The 15,706-nt window shown below is 44.0% G+C and overlaps 3 protein-coding genes across 6 annotated transcripts; all 3 read right to left on the bottom strand.

Moving 5' to 3' along the window:
• Positions 1-142: 142 nt before the first annotated feature.
• rhbdl2 (rhomboid, veinlet-like 2 (Drosophila)) lies at positions 143-3,809 on the bottom strand. 4 transcript variants are annotated; one of them, XM_061290061.1, is made up of 9 exons: positions 3,639-3,809; positions 3,234-3,410; positions 2,625-2,869; positions 1,852-2,000; positions 1,553-1,665; positions 1,384-1,484; positions 991-1,051; positions 845-906; positions 143-441 (listed from the first exon to the last, which is right to left on the bottom strand). In XM_061290061.1, the coding sequence occupies exons 3-9, from the start codon at positions 2,859-2,861 to the stop codon at positions 259-261; spliced, it is 906 nt and encodes a 301-aa protein (XP_061146045.1). In that variant the 5' UTR covers positions 2,862-2,869; positions 3,234-3,410; positions 3,639-3,809; the 3' UTR covers positions 143-258. The 4 variants fall into 4 exon arrangements, with proteins under 4 accessions (XP_061146045.1, XP_061146044.1, XP_061146041.1 ...); XM_061290060.1 differs by having other exon boundaries at positions 3,596-3,809; XM_061290057.1 differs by having other exon boundaries at positions 3,539-3,809.
• A 605-nt stretch (positions 3,810-4,414) lies between these two features.
• Positions 4,415-9,008, bottom strand: akirin1 (akirin 1). The gene is made up of 5 exons (XM_061290101.1): positions 8,634-9,008; positions 5,538-5,684; positions 5,255-5,383; positions 5,080-5,151; positions 4,415-4,946 (listed from the first exon to the last, which is right to left on the bottom strand). The coding sequence occupies exons 1-5, from the start codon at positions 8,839-8,841 to the stop codon at positions 4,936-4,938; spliced, it is 567 nt and encodes a 188-aa protein (XP_061146085.1). The 5' UTR covers positions 8,842-9,008; the 3' UTR covers positions 4,415-4,935.
• A 934-nt stretch (positions 9,009-9,942) lies between these two features.
• Positions 9,943-15,194, bottom strand: cnr2 (cannabinoid receptor 2). The gene is made up of 5 exons (XM_061290025.1): positions 13,914-15,194; positions 13,185-13,375; positions 11,868-11,928; positions 11,706-11,796; positions 9,943-11,569 (listed from the first exon to the last, which is right to left on the bottom strand). Exons 4-5 carry the CDS (start codon positions 11,770-11,772, stop codon positions 10,515-10,517), a joined length of 1,122 nt encoding a protein of 373 aa, XP_061146009.1. The 5' UTR covers positions 11,773-11,796; positions 11,868-11,928; positions 13,185-13,375; positions 13,914-15,194; the 3' UTR covers positions 9,943-10,514.
• Positions 15,195-15,706: the final 512 nt, after the last annotated feature.

Genomic DNA, 15,706 nt, shown 5'->3' on the forward strand with positions numbered 1-15,706 from the left:
CTTTCACACGCTACTATCGCAACACTGAATGAGCGTTAATAAGTAAACATGAAGCTTTTCAACTTGCTTTTATATTTACTTTTAGCTACTAAGTGGTTAATACTAAAACTAAACTAAAATAGTCAGAACAACATAGACAAACTGAAAACGGACATGTTTTTAATATGACAACATGCATTAAATGACAATAAAATACAAGGTAAAAACTTTGCAGAACATTAAGCGAAAACTGAAACTAACAAATACTGAATGGCTATGCTAGGACGGCGCGGGCGAAATAAAAATGTTGAAGATCACGGCAAAGAGGAAGAAGACCAGGTAGCCCACGATACACATCCAGAAGCGAGGGTCCTTCAGCAGCTTCTTGTTGTAATCGCTAAAGAACACGTAGCCCACAGTCATGCCCGCAACGATGCCCCCAAAATGAGCCACGAACGACACCTGGCCATCACAGGAAATTCTGGGTTAAAGTTTTCTTACGCGCCTTTTACAATAAATCATTGAAGTATTCGTTAGTTACTTACTTAGTGGCCTAGCTACCGGTTAGAACAGTTGTTACTGGGATAGCTAGCTAGTTAGTTGGTTACTAGTTTATTTTTAGTCAGATAGTGGGCAGGCATGTTAGTACTAAATAGGTTGGTTCGTTACTGAGTCAGCTAGTTACTTCACTTAGTAAAGTTAGCTATTTTTGTGGCAGGGTTTAAAGCTACAAGAAGCAAGTTATAACACGATCGGCTGATGGACTACGAGAAAAAGCAAAAGAAGCACCTCCTGATCTTATGTGCCACGCTGCAGGCACGCAAGTTGGATTTCTAGCGAGGACACAGCAAGCAGGCGCACGTACCTTCATACCTCCCTCGTCGCCGGCAAATCTTCTGTAGAAGGCGAAGCCAAAGTCCACGCCCACTGCAACATGTAGCATACATCTCAATAGTTGAATAGAATGTTTTTTTAAAAAAGTGTCAATTAAAATAAAAGATGTCTGCCTACCAATCAGCACGATGACAAGGATGCGAAACACACCGAGGAGCGGGATCATCTCTCGGAAATTCTGCAACAAGAAAAGTAAAAATAATGTATTATATACAATTTGACTCCTGAAAATGATTTAAAAAATATTATTTGTCTTATATTGCAACTTTATAACAATTTTCTTTCTTGAATTATTACAAACTCATTCTGAGAAAATTAAACCTAAGAACGTTTTAGGGTACAATTACAACTTTCTTTGTTCAATTTTTGTCCCTTCCTGTAATGTCATAAAATAAATCACAATTGTAACTTCATTTTTTAACAATTGCGATTTGTTTTTGCTTGACAAAATTATTACTTTGTGCTTGTAAACAATTACAACGGTATCGCGTAGTACATAAAGAGCCTCACCACCACAGCATTCATAAAGTAGCCTCCGATGAGGGCGTAGACCCCCCCAGAAGCCCCCACCAGGGCACTGAGAGGATCAAAGATGGAGCTCGCCAGTGAGCCTGGATGTAAGACAATGCAAACGTGTTAAAAATGATCTTTGAACGTTCCCGTCGAGAGCGCTCCTCACCTGCCAAGACTCCAGCCATGTAAACCATTCCCACTTCAAAGCCTTTGTGGACCAGCTCCAAGGGGATGCCCAGCAGCAGTTGCATGAACAAGTTGCCCACGATGTGCTCCACACTTGATGGAATTCAGGCACCATTAGTAGTTTGAACTAACTTCCTTATCCTAAAGCTATGTGAGGCATTTTAGCGCAGTTGAGGTGGTCGAATGTGAGACTTCAAACCTAAAGCAGCTTGTAATGCGATCATGAAAACGTGGCGTTTGTTTTCTGTGTCTTTCCCACGGACGTTAGGCCGCACTCACCCAGCGTGGACAAACATGTAGGAGAGAAAGCGCCACGCTTCCTGCCTGTACTCAGCCCGGTAGGTGAGGCGGCTGTTCCAGATGCCTTCATCCAAAGTCACCCACTGCTTCTGAGGCTTCCACACGGCGTAGTAGATGAACATGCACAGCTGGAGACAAAATGCGTTAAATTCACTGTGACCATTATTTTTATTATGGATTGGTTTATTTTGAGGGGTTGGGGTTTATCACTGCTACTTCCTGCACTGACGAACATCTGCAATAATCATTAAAAATCCGACTATACCAGAGTCTGACACTTTTTGGATTAATCCTTTATTCTTTCAATTTTATTTTTGTCTATAACTTTGTTTCATGTCAAATTATTTTCACTCCATTCATTTTCTTCAATATCCTATTCATTATTAAATTTCTTTGTGCATAATTACCCATTCTCCTCTTAAGATTATGACTTCCCCATAAATGACCACCCTTACTCATTACTCCCGTAATGCTGACTTTTTTGTCATACTTAGTTTTTAGCTTGAACACGAATTGATTGGTGCCTTCAACTGGGTGTTGCCACAGTATGAGATCACGAGATTTATATTTAAAGCGTTCACCATCCCGCAAAAGATTTACGCATTGCAACAGTCTTTCAAGTGGACATGTTTTTTTGGGATGTTCCTATTCTCTTTTGAGCTCATGTGATGAATCATTAACCACAAAAAAGGAAGGAAGTGATGCTTGAAGTCCAAAATGTGTATTCAAGATGGCTCAAGCGGATGTCATACCTCTACAACACTGATGATGATGATGAAGATGGGCGGTGGGCAGCAGTTGGCCCTCTGCAGGTAGGTGCTGCGGGAGTCTTCTGGAAGCATCCACCGAGAGATGCTCTGCTGGAACTTCTCGCAGCATCCCAACTTCCGCCTCCCGTCTGGGAGATCGTCTCTGGCCTGGGAGTCCTGTTTCTGCTCTTGCCGCTCCACGGGGAACGGCTCCTGTTGTTCCAGGTCCACATCGCCCATCGCCACAGCTGCGGCGGAAAAACATACGTGACACGCAACCAGTCTGACATTGGACAAAAATTATTTATGTTTTCAACTGTATGTGCAGTTGATATAAATGGTGATTGTTATTTTTTTTTTATAATATAAAAAATGGGCCTTGGCTAAATAAACACTTGGAAACACTGGTTTACACTCAGGGGGTGTACCTAATCAAATGTCCAGTTAAATGTCATTGCGCTCCCTCCTCAAGGCATGCACGGAACTAACTTTTTTTTCCCACACACACACACAGATCATGCCGCTCATCTTTGCGTTATTAACCCAACAACAAACACGATCACAACTCTAAATAGTGACAGAAAGGAGCGTAATTTAACTTTGCAAACTCACTTCAAACTTGACCGGGAGGCGAGCCAAAAAACACTGTCGATCCGGTGCTTGGTTAGGATCGATGAGGGGCAGCTCGTCCGTTGTTTAGTTTCGGCAGTTTTTAGAATTGTTTCATTTGTGTGCAGCCTCTGTTGCTAGCCGGCGTCGTCGTCTCTCGTCTCTCGTCTCGAATGAAAACTGGAAGAGGAGGAGGGGAGAAAAATGGCTTAAAGATAATTATAGTCCCATGAGTTTTTTCCCCTTCCTTCCTCCCAGCGACTAAACAAACAAAGACGCACGTAATTCGGAATATTTGACCGTCTTACTGCAGAGTTCCGAGTTGTCCAAGAGGAGGAGGAGGAGGAGGAGGGCGGCTAGCTTACCTGCTTACCTGTCAGCTTCTGTTAGCTACCTGAGTCTACCTACCTGTTAGCTCCCGCCTCTCCCTGCATGCCACGCCCGTAAACTAGAACGAGACGGCTAAGCTTGATTTGCCCTAACATTCATAACAAATTTAAAATATATAAGCAGTAAATTATTAAGGCCACCGGTACTGGGTCATGTGAATCCAGCCTGATTTTTAAGGACGTACTACACTGTCTAGTCAGCACAAAGGTGTTATTACGTTAATATACCACACAGAGGCGCTCAAGTCCGTATAATGTAACAGTTTGAAGTATTTTAAATATACCGTATTTTTGAGTAAACCACTGGACTTTCATCAGAAACCGTACTTCACTTGAAAAGTAATAATGAACGTACGGTTTTAATAAAAGTTTGGAATTTTCAATCATTCACTCTACTCAACAGCATTCCATCCATCCATCCATTTTCTGTACCGCTTGTCCCTACGGTGGCCACTGGCGTGCTGGAACCTATCCCAGCAGTCATCGGGCAGTAGGCAGGGGACACCCTGAACCGGATGCCAGCGAATTGCAGGGCACAAAGAGAAGAACAACCAAGCGCACTAGCACCTAGGGGTAATTTGGAGTGCACAATTGGCCTACCAAGCACGTTGTTGGGATGTGGGAGGAAACCAGAGTGCCCGGAGAAAACCCACACAGTCACGGGGAGAACATACAAACTCCACAAAGGGATGGCCGGAGGTGGAATCGAACTGCCACCCGAGCCGCCCGCATGTGAAACATACAATGTAAAATATAGAAAATTGTTAGAAATCAAGACAGAATCAAACTGGCAAATTTTATTGCAGAACTTTTGTTTATTTTTTTTCAAAAGGGAGGAAAAAAAAAGCACATTCTCATGTTGAAAGAGAAAGAGTGAGCAAGGAGGGACGACATGAGAGGCGTTAAATACAGCTGCTCACTCCAAAGAGCTTCTATCACATGAGCCAAGAAGCATAAGCTTTGTAGTCTACAGCGCCAGCCGAGTTAGGACAACTGGGATCGGCTTCAGTCCACATTTTCAGGTAGAGAGAGACAGCGAGAGCAGTGATGAGAAACAAAAAAAAATAAAAATAAAGACAAATAACAGGAGGGTGGGCAGGGGAAACAGGAAAAAGGTCATCTTCTCAAGATTTCGTCGAGCTTTTTGGCCAGCGGGAACAGTTTTAACTTAAACCATGGCACTGTGTGCACGTGTGCATGCGTGTGTGTGTGCGCGTGTGTAGGTGGTGGGGTTAAAAAAAAAAGTGGTAGAGGGCCTTAGAAGAGCAGCCATCTTGTGTGCGAGGGGAAGAAGCTTGGAACTCGTGGCGGCGCATTCAAGAGACATCTGAAAAGAAGCCAAGGGCAGTGCGTAGGCATCTTTGAAGACTATTTTCATCAAACTAAAAAGTCCAATAAAACATTTAAAATAAATCCTAAACACAAAAAGATGTTTCACAAATATAAGTTGGGATGCTTACAACTAGCAGGCCGGGCGCCGTATCTTCGCATGATCTGATCTTGCGTGAATTTCACAAAGGATTCATATTGTTCTGTGGAGAAAAGCCCAAATGATCAAATGGGTTCATTTCTATCGACCAATCACGGTAGTCCATCTGATTTCCATAGCATAGAGAATGTAATTGTTACACTTACCTGAAAGTTTTGTGCTGAGGATCTGTTCATACTCCTCGCGGATCTTCTCCTCATGGTCTTTGAGCAAGCGCTCGCACAGGTAGCTCACCTGCTTCAGCGTGAACGAGGGCTGGTCCCGTCTCGAGGCGCCTGACAAACCCAAAAAAGATTATTTTTTTTTTAAAACGAAAGGACATTTTTGTTTCAAATTCACAAACGTTTCCCACAAATTCAACCAATGGCTGCCAGTCGTGCGCAAGCTAGCAATTTCCTCCAATCAGCACAAGTGCTGGTCTTCAGCTACCTGGTGGGGAGCTGGGGGCGTGCAGGGATGAAGAGGGGCTGGGGACGTCCGAGTGTCCACATGCCTCCGTCTGGTTGAAGGCACCCTCCAGCTGCCGCCTCCTCTGGATCCGGCTGTACTCCTGGCGCAGGTTTTTGAAGATCTGTTCTGTAGAACGACAAACAACAATGTATCAATTCGAGCACGCATTACTGATGATGACTTGGAGCATTTTGGTCATTGTCAACTTTTGGATGTGCAAACCACTGCTAGCATGCTAATTACCTACGTAACGCATTTCACAACAGCCGCAGCAGTAATCGTGCGATGCTTCACATTTATCGTTAAAGGTTCAAAGTTTAACAAAAGCTCCTGTGAAAACAAACCAGCTGATAAGCAAATGTGAACACAGCATCTAAAGCCCCTCTGGAAAGTGGCCATTTCACTGGCTGGATCACAAAGTAGAACCTTTCAATTTAGCAGGCTCAAGTAGCAGCCAACAGAAAAGGCAACAGCAAACTCTCATTTATCTTGGGTGGAGGGTCCGAAGCTGCCCATCAGCTGCTGACAAGCAAGGGAAGCATTAGTGGAAGCAAGGTGTACTGCTAGAAGTCACGTGCCCAGCGACGATTGTTCAAAGATGTCCCCGTCCACATTTGCCTACGTCCTCATCAGTAGTACCGACTCGACTCTGGGGTTTTGCTCGGTAACAATGGGCCAGGCTGAGCAATCAATCACAGACACTTCCTTCCGGGAGTTCGGAGAGGGAGAAACATGGCGAAAAATCCAGAGCTCAAAGGCTCAGACGCTGACCAAACAATGAAGCAGACACGAGATCCAGCACATAGATTGGACTCGAGTGGCTGGGCTGTGAGAAAAACCAGCATGTGTGGGGGAGCGCTTGAAGCCTATGATGGCTCAGTTCAAGTTACAGTAGATCAACAAAAGGAGACCATTTGCTTCAGGGGCTGCACTGCATTGAAGCAATGCATGTCTCTGTTCAAAAAAAGGGAAAATGGAACACTGTTTTGTTTTGTTCCCACCCCGCCATCACCCTCACTGGTCGTTTTCAAACTAAACATTAGCATAATGCTAGGGGCCACATGCTACTGTTAGCGTTCCAGGAAACTTCTGCATTGGAAAATGTGCAATACAAGAAGAGTTTGTTTTTCCTAGCACGTGAAAATTGTGCTGTTTGTTGGCTGGTGTCTCTTGTCTTTTCATCACTTGGCGTTGGCATGATGCTAGTAGCTGAAGGCCACTGTGAGTTTACAGGAAACGAGGAAATTTCAGCATCAGATTAAAGTGCACTAGAGCACTGATGTTTTTAACAGCTAAGTGACGCACTGTACCAAGTCTAGCTATTTTATCAAATGAAGTCAACCATTTTGTAAAATGAGGAAGAGGCCATTTGCATGAACTTCTAGTGAACGCTTCCTGGGAGAGAAACAAAATGTCAAACCGGAATGACACAGTTGTGACTGAGCAGAAGTACCTGATGTATTTGTCAGAAAACAGCTGCGCGTGTGTGTGTGAGAGTTCCATCAAGCTCGATGAGCATGCTGCGTAATAGATCAGCACCACTCCCTGTGTCGGCCTTCATGCACGTGCTCAACAAGGTTCCTGGTCTGGCAGGTCGAAATAAACCATATGGCTCTTTCTTTGGCTTTTTATTGCTACAGCGACACAGGAGAAGGTTATGTAGTACAAAATGGCTGATCGGTTGATCAAGTGACAAAGGGGCATGCATTCGGTCTCGTGAAGAGATTTCCCTTTCCAGGAAACTCAATCGTCGGAACCAACAACTTTCACCATGCTAGCCCCCGTGGTGACCATCTGCACGTGCCCCGGCTGGGTGCCCGGGACGCTGCTCACACGTTTGCCTGCTTTGTGATGTTTTCACCGATTCACGACCACTGTCCATTGGGCGCCGTTGTGTGGCAGCCTTATGAGAGTCTATTGAGTTGCGCTCATGCCATCTGTGTGTCTTTTGTATACCCACTCTGTGGTATGGATACTGCTGGGGCCTGGATTTCCCCAGCCCTGGGGATCAATAAATATTCAATCAATCATCTTTAGGCGTCATAGTTATTTTTACATCTGTTGTCTAGTAACAATATTCAAATGTTCGGTTGCGTGGTTAAAGGTTTAATGTCGCCGACAGTTTGAATTTTGTGTTTGTGATTTCACTATACAATTGACAGCAGCTATTCACGGGCAATGGGACCGCAAATACCCAAATTCCATGTGTAATTGATGCTCTAGAACCAAACTCTTGACTTCCTTTCATTTTTTAGCTCCCAGGTGTCACCAAAAGACCAAAACAGCAGTATTAAGAATCATGTCCATGGTAAACCGATCATTCCTTGCAGCATGCTAATGTGGTTGGAAATCATTACGCTGGACAATCGGACAACGCTGAATTAAGTGACAAGCATAGGTTAAGCATGGCATCAAAGTTGGTCAAGCATTTCAAGGGTTTGCTGCGATGATGATGCAGAATCTCTTTGATCTCGCTTTGATTCCTGCTTCTGCATCTCAATTTATCAAAGAGGAGTGAGGCAAAGGCATCAAGGAAATGAACAATGCCCTCCCACCCTCAGGAGGAAAGGAATAATGGAAACCCCGCCACCCAAGCACCACCTCAATCCAAGATAATTGTGCCAGCTCCTACTTAGCAGCCTGCAATCCTATCAGCCTGCTATCATTTGTTCAACCTTTCCCTATCATTTTGCAACATCTTATATGACGACACATGAGGTAGACATCACGGCTACGGAAGGAAGACGTGACGTCCCTCCACATTAATGAGTGAAATGTACAACTTTGATTTCAACATTGGAGGCCAACAAAATGAATTCACATTCGATTTCGTGGTTACGTGTTGTACAGTGGATGCCATTAATGGTGCATTTAAATGAAAACGTGAGGAAATATAAGTCATTAATCAGCAACAACCCAACGACGACATTCCCCTCTCGGATGTTAGCCTAGCGAGCTAAGCGCTAGCTTCCAACCCCCATTCAAGCTAACCACTCCACCCAAATCCCCTCCTCCCCATGACACCCACCCCAGTAAAGGCAACAAAAACAGCAATCAGGTCATGTTAAATCGTACCTGGCGTGAGTCTGTTTTCGCCCGCCACGCTTTGCGGCGACATGGAGTGCGTCGGGCCGTCGCCGGCGGTGCGGAGGTTGTTGCATCTTTGCGGGGACGGAGTGCCGGGAGTCCCCGGTAGGGGGTTGCACCGTCTCCGCTTGGGAGACTGGGGGCTGAGGAGGGCCTCAAACTCCATCGAGCGCTTTAGCGTCGCCCCGCAGGCCATCTTCGGCGGAAAAATGGAACGTCAAGCCGATAGAAAGGAAATTCAGTGAGTGTTGATGCCGGTGCCGGCTGTTCTTTTCCGGGCTTCGAGGCGTCTATCTTCCTTCCCACGACAACGGCTTTTTCTCTCTGAGGGCCAAGAACCGACTGGGCTTACTGAATTTTTCAAACGTCACAATGGCAGAGCGTACCAATGAGCAACAGAGAGCGGGGTGTTGTCGTAATGTAGCGACTTCTTGCTTGTTGTCCTTTCTTATTCACCGGTATATTTGAGTCATACGTTTTTCTAGACATTCTTATTAACCCATTAAAAAAATAAACATGTTGTTATTACTTCTAACTCTGTTTTCATAACGTGTTGTTACGGACCCTCCCCTGCTGTTAGAATAATGGTTTGAGTTGAACTCCAACTAAAGTCTTTGGTGTTCAGGTAAACGTAAGCTAACAAAAGCTGAACGTCAAACTTAATTATTTTAGCCATCGTCTAATTGTGTATTTTTCACCTTAGGGTTAGTCAAAATGACGCCTTTTAAGTCAGCACCCTCTAACAGGCTAGCCGACGTCATTTCACCGTGGATATGACTCGTGAAAACAACCATTTCACCTGTTAATCGCTAGCAAGTACATGGACTAAATTTGTGTAGAGAAATGGTTATGAATCTTTAAACACAATGGTTTATTTTTTAATTCTCGATATTATCCTCAATTTAATTTGATTTATTGAGCACCTTCAAATCATCACCCTGAAAAAGTGTTGTAGATAAACATCTAAACACAAGAATAATCAATACAATAAAAACAGCCAACGTGAAACTCAAATATTCTCATGCTATATTGAGTCATCAAATGAAAATGGACAAGTTCTAAAAAAAAAAAATACACACAGCGAGAGTTTTTGTCTAACTAACGTGACCAGTGACCCAAAAAAAGCCATCTTCTGATGAAGCAGCAGAAGCTAAGGTCCGTCCGGCGAGACCGTTTTGATATTTGAAATCAACCAGCAGTATAGTTTTAATGATTAGATGCGAGGGGGTTAAATCCAGTAATTTATGGTGCTTCCCACATCAGTGTCAATGGGAGCGTTTAGCAGTAGACCCCCCCCCCCCTTTATTCAAAACAAAAGAATGCTCTAGTGGTGTATTGCCCCCACCCTCCACCCCCAGCAGTCTTTTCTTCTGGCATGTGCCCCATTTAAATCCCCCTCTGCATAGGAGCCTTTGTGGCCTTCACTTGCAGTTTGTATAACTGCCCCCGCCTAAAATACACACACCACACCCCCAAGCTCTTATACACACAAGCATACCATCATGTCATCACATACCTAGAAAACAAAACATTGTACTCCACGACAATTACAAAGTCATACATGACAATATAACACTTAATCACAGTGAAACTCGCTGGGGTTCAATCTGCTCCATTTCGGCACCACCAAAATCCATTTGTGACCCAGAAGACACTGAACTACCTGAAAATCTACTCTGTTTCTCTCAGTATGAAGCTGGATTCCCCCTCACCCTCACATTTCTAAATTCATTAGTTCAGTTTAAGCTAACGTTAGCGACTTAAGATTGTGACCCTTACGCCGCAAGCAGCGTTTGACTTTGGATCTCTTTTTTTATTCTTTGAGAACTACTACCGAGCCCTGCGTTTTAGTGTCCTAATATCCAGTTGCTACTGCTTGTCTGTTAGTTCCAATACTGAGCAAAATTGAGAGTTTCCGGGTAGTTCCTGTGTGCTACAGTTCTCCATTGATGGTGCTCTTTGGTCTGAATCCCCCGCAGTGGCCTTCTTACACCGAGCGGCCTGGCTGAGGACCTTAACTTGGTGCAGCAGGGCCAGTCTGAGCTCCCGGCAGCGCAGGGCATAGAGTAGGGGATTGACGGCCGAGTTGAGGAGACACAGGGTGCTGCAGAAGGCGAACGCCCGCTGCTGGGTGCGGCTCAGTTCCACAGCCACGTCGGCCAGCATGAAGGAGAGCGCTGGGAGCCAGCAGCCCACCAGGGTGAGCAGGATCAGGCCGAAGGTGCGCGCCAGCCGGATATCCATCCTCATGCGGGCGTGGCCTGGCCCCATCGCCCCCTGGAGGTTGCTTAAGGAGGCCTCGTGGCGGTGGGCTTTCCACAGGATCAGGACGTAAGCACCCAGGATGAGCACCAGGAGGACCAGAATGAAACTGGTCCAGCAGGCCAGGTAGCCCCGACTGATGTAGGGGAAGAGGTGGGAGCACGGCGATGCCAATCCAGTGGGGCACGTCCAGCCCATCAACGGCAGCGTCGAGATGAAGACAGTGGCGCTCCAGAGGGCGAGTAACCCCAGTAGAGCTCGACGCCGAGTCAGCAGTGCCTTGTAGCCGGCCGGCCGGTGGATGCATAGGTAGCGGTCCAGGGCGGTCAGCAGCAGGCTGCCCACCGAGTTGGTGAAGGCCATGGTGACTCCGCCCAGCTTGAAGAGGTAAGCGGTAGGGCCGTCGCAGCGGCGGAACAGGTGGAAGTCCAGGAAGCTGGTGGTAAAGAAGCAGCTGGCAAAGACGTCGGCCAGCGCCAGATTGCCGATGAAGATGTAGGAGGGACGCTGGCGCAGCGAGCTCGTGGCGGCGATCAATCCGAGGATGACGGCATTCTCCAGCAGCGTGATGGGCCCGGCTAGGAAACAGATGGAACCGATGGCCGTCTTCTCTGCCGCGATTAGGACCATGTAGAATTCCAGGTTCTCGCAGGACCTGTTGACTGGGAGAAAGCCTTCAGATGGTCTAAAACCGAGAAGCGCATCGTATCTATTGATAAGGCATACCAAACGCATAGATCCTTGTTTTGCCTCGTGCCATTTGAGTCAAAGATCACCCACTCAACCATCTTCACTTACCCGTTGAAGCCGACGGGTTTTCTTTGACTTGGGTGAGCACTAAAGAAGGATTCTCCAGTTCCTCCATTTTAGCCCTTCGGTTTTGTAGCGCCTTCATGACAATAAAATATGTTATACGTAATCACATTGTGACTGTCATATACAATGAGCTAAATGTCAAACCTCATGGGCGCCAACCAGCACAACCTTTCCCACTCCAACACAAATTAAGGGCCGACGTTTCCTGCCAAGGGAGGGGACGACAAAAACAGCAACAATAATAAGCACAAAATGTAATTACGAGTCCTCTCTGTCAATATTGAACTTCGAGCTAAGAGGGAACATTGACATTTTTAAGGGAAAGTGGAAAGTCATTTGGAGCTCAAAGCAAACAAATGTAATGATCATTACGGCTTCGAACATGTCGGCCATAAAGACGAGAAATCGGCTTGAATGTATTTGTAAAACTTGTCTTCAGTTGATATACAGCGCAAAAAATACATACATTTATCACCAAACTCACTTTTTGGACTATTTTTCAAAAGGCTCCAGTTAATTTCCTGACAATGAGGATGCACGATGCATCGCCCCCTGATGGACACATGAGGTAGCGGACTTGTAATCAGAAAGTGAAGGTCGGTCAGCTTTTATCAATCCTTTCCCCTATATGCAATCAATAGATTGAAGTAATGTAAGAGGATTGGGCCGAGGTATTAAATAATGGAGCCGTTAATGAGGGTGGACCATTAGAGTCTTATTTTTAGGAACAATAAATCCATTCTACTACAAGCTACCTGTTGTCAAGAGAGGCCTTAAGATACTGTAACATTGTTTATACTAAATATTTACACTATTAGGTAACAGTTTGATACATATATAAAGCATCAAATAAAACATGTCAAAATATACACACAAAACATCTAACGTGAAAATATAATTGTATAGATTATACCAAACGATGTATTCCCAATAACATGATTAAATAGCCACCTTAATGAAAAGAATAAAATATGATGATTCAAGTAGCCTATAATGTTCATATTACACATTCAAATACAACATGTAAGTAATCCTAAACTATCAAACTAGCGTGAATTAGAAATCTCTAAAATACACTTAAATATAAAGTCATGCTATCAATCAAAATCCATTGTTATATGATACATGTATATACATGTACATGTATAGAATACATATACATGTAATATCATTTTAAAATTACGATGATTGTGAAAACAAACTGTAGAATGAAGAAGTGCTATCATTTGGGAAAGTTGATTTTCCCCTTTTGCTATTAATCACTTAAACAAATACATAGCACATCCCCTTTTTCACAACTGAAATGTGACGTTGAGTCACTTTTTCCACATGCACTAAGTTCAGCAGAAATTCATCATCACAAATTATGACGATTCCCCAAAGTATTGCCCAACAATATGACAGCTTGCATTAGCATATTTCACCATTGACATGTGAAGAAGCTCACGGCAGGTTGCTTACCTGTTGCTGTCTGTGCTCGCCACTTTTAGTGATGTGAGCACAAGAGGAGAGCAAATAAGACCAATTGGACAGAGCGCGAGGGAGGGAGCAAATGATGATGACGATGATGATGAGAGGATGAAATAACATAAGGAAGCATCAACCTGAATGCGGTCTGTTGCCCGGTCATCTAAATGGAACGTTTCATTTCACTATTATAGGAAAAATTGAAGAAAAGAGGCAATAATTTCACTTGGAGATCCTGTAAAACCCGGCATTGAGATACAAGTGCACTTCAGACCCCCACCACTAGACGGCGGTAGGGAACATCACACCATATAAATTCACATTGTTTTCCCTGCAGTGGAAGCACAATGGCTGGTTTAATAAAGTAGTTATTACACAGATATTTTCAAAAATGTTAGACTAAAGTCAGCATTACACACCAAAAAAAACTTGTGTGGTTTTTTTCGAGCTTAATGCGCAAAACTTGGTCTCAATGTGAAATGACACCAATTTGCGCAGTTAACGCTACTCCGGTCAATTAACTCCCTACGCAGTTGTGTGGTATTTCTTGACATACTTTAAGACGGTATCGTCATCAACCTCCGGCCTGGAATATATCACGACACCTTCAGGCATTTTTCAAAACCATGTTGAAGCACGTAAAGTAATACTGCCACAGGACTTGTATTACTTTTGATATGAAACATTTGGAATGAGGAAGAACAGTGGAACAAGTTGGCGCACCCGTTTAAGTGAAGGTCAAGAAGCTAGTCAGAAATAAAAGCCCCGCTCGCTAATCGCATTGGTTCCACGGAAAATCACAGTGCAGCTCCACCTTTGTCGTCATGACTGGCAATAAGTGTCTGGCAGCAGGTGAATTGGCAATGAAACCGGTGTAACAAGAAAATAATTCTAGTGACGCAAACCACTTAGGCTTTCGTTTCAACAACCTCTCCCTGCCTCTTTCTTCAGAGCCAAACAAAAGCCACAAATGTTTCCTAAAAGAAAAACTTTTTTTGCCGTGAGGTGTTATTTTTATTTTGATTAAAAATTTGCGGCTAACTTTTTTTTCCCTATTTTAAATTTTTAATTAAATGGGTTCCGTTTTGACAAATGAAAAACAATTGTTTTGCACAAATGTGGACTGAACCAAGACCTTGAAACTGAGATAAGGAACAAAGCAAACTACTCTACAGAAGGACCCTGATTTGTTTATTTAAAGCAGTTGTCCCTGAGCAAGTCTATCTGAATCTTATGAAATCTCAACATGTGAAAACAGTTTCAAACGTACTTCAGGTTCGCACAGTCAAAGGGATCATTCCGTAAACAATGCAGGCCTCGAGTGAACTTGGGGAGGAAAAACTGAGTTAGTGTGCCAGGTTTTTTGCTTGAAGAATCAAATTGCATGGACGTGTTCATTTTTTTTTTTTTTTTACTATGGGTGTCATGTTTACATCGACAAATATGGTGACGTGGCCTTCATGCCAGGTCGATGCGACCCGCAAAAGGCCTTGCTGCTGATCTACTTTCCTTAGTATGGGATTTGTGATTAACGACTCCACCCCTCCCCCCTGCCTGTTTTGCAACTTTTAAAAGTCCACACACTCTCCAGCGAAGGAAAGCCACTCTTGACTGACTGATCCTGCTCTCCCGAGTTCTGATAATTGTTTTTTACCTTTTATGTGCAAACTTGGCCAAAATTGTACTAGCTGACGTATGGCGGAGATTAAGTGGTACAAAGGCCAGAACGTGAGGTGCCCCAATTGTTGTTAGTCTGGAAGTTATGTTATGGCTGTTACGTATGACTTTCTGTCCCTTACCTACTTACCAGTTTCACAAGACACAACAAACTAAAGAAAAACAAAACGTTTTTCCTTGTTTACCTGAATACCGGGTACTCTGTCTTCTTTCCATACTCCAAAACAATGCAAGTTAGGATTACTGGAGACTCAAATATGTTGCTCTGAAAGTGATAAAGGAAAACTTGGTCATGTTGTGCCATTTGATTATCTGACAGCAGTGATTTATTTGTAGCAATTACAGGTTAGTTATTGGAGTTTTGTTTGGCGTAAATATAACAGCACCACCACCTCGGAAAATAGTTAAGTCTCCCATGGGTCGAAACACAATGTTTTAGTGAGTTGAGGAATGGGGGTGGGGGTTGATGGGTGGGTGAAGGGTTTCATTTCCAGCCTGCTGCAGCTGTTTCGACACAAAAAGGAAAAAAACCCAAGAGATTAAAACGTCTTATTTCATCAAATGATTTCTTAAAAACTGCGTTTGATTTCGATAACGGATCGACATTACATAACGTTTAATCCGCTCCTTACGGTGGTCTGTCCGTAGCGTATGTGTTGTGTAATTACATTGCGTTACCTAACAAAAATGTCAAACAGCGAAACAGCTTTGTACACTCGACATGTGGTGTATTTTTTTGTTTTCTCTCCTCACCATGAGAAATTGCGGAAAGCACAAACACAAAGACAAGTCGGTCACTGACGTCACTCGTCTGGCAACAAGCAAGAATGCGTCCGTTT

Source organism: Syngnathus typhle, linkage group LG10, assembly GCF_033458585.1.
Source record: "Syngnathus typhle isolate RoL2023-S1 ecotype Sweden linkage group LG10, RoL_Styp_1.0, whole genome shotgun sequence".
Lineage (NCBI taxonomy): Eukaryota > Metazoa > Chordata > Actinopteri > Syngnathiformes > Syngnathidae > Syngnathus > Syngnathus typhle.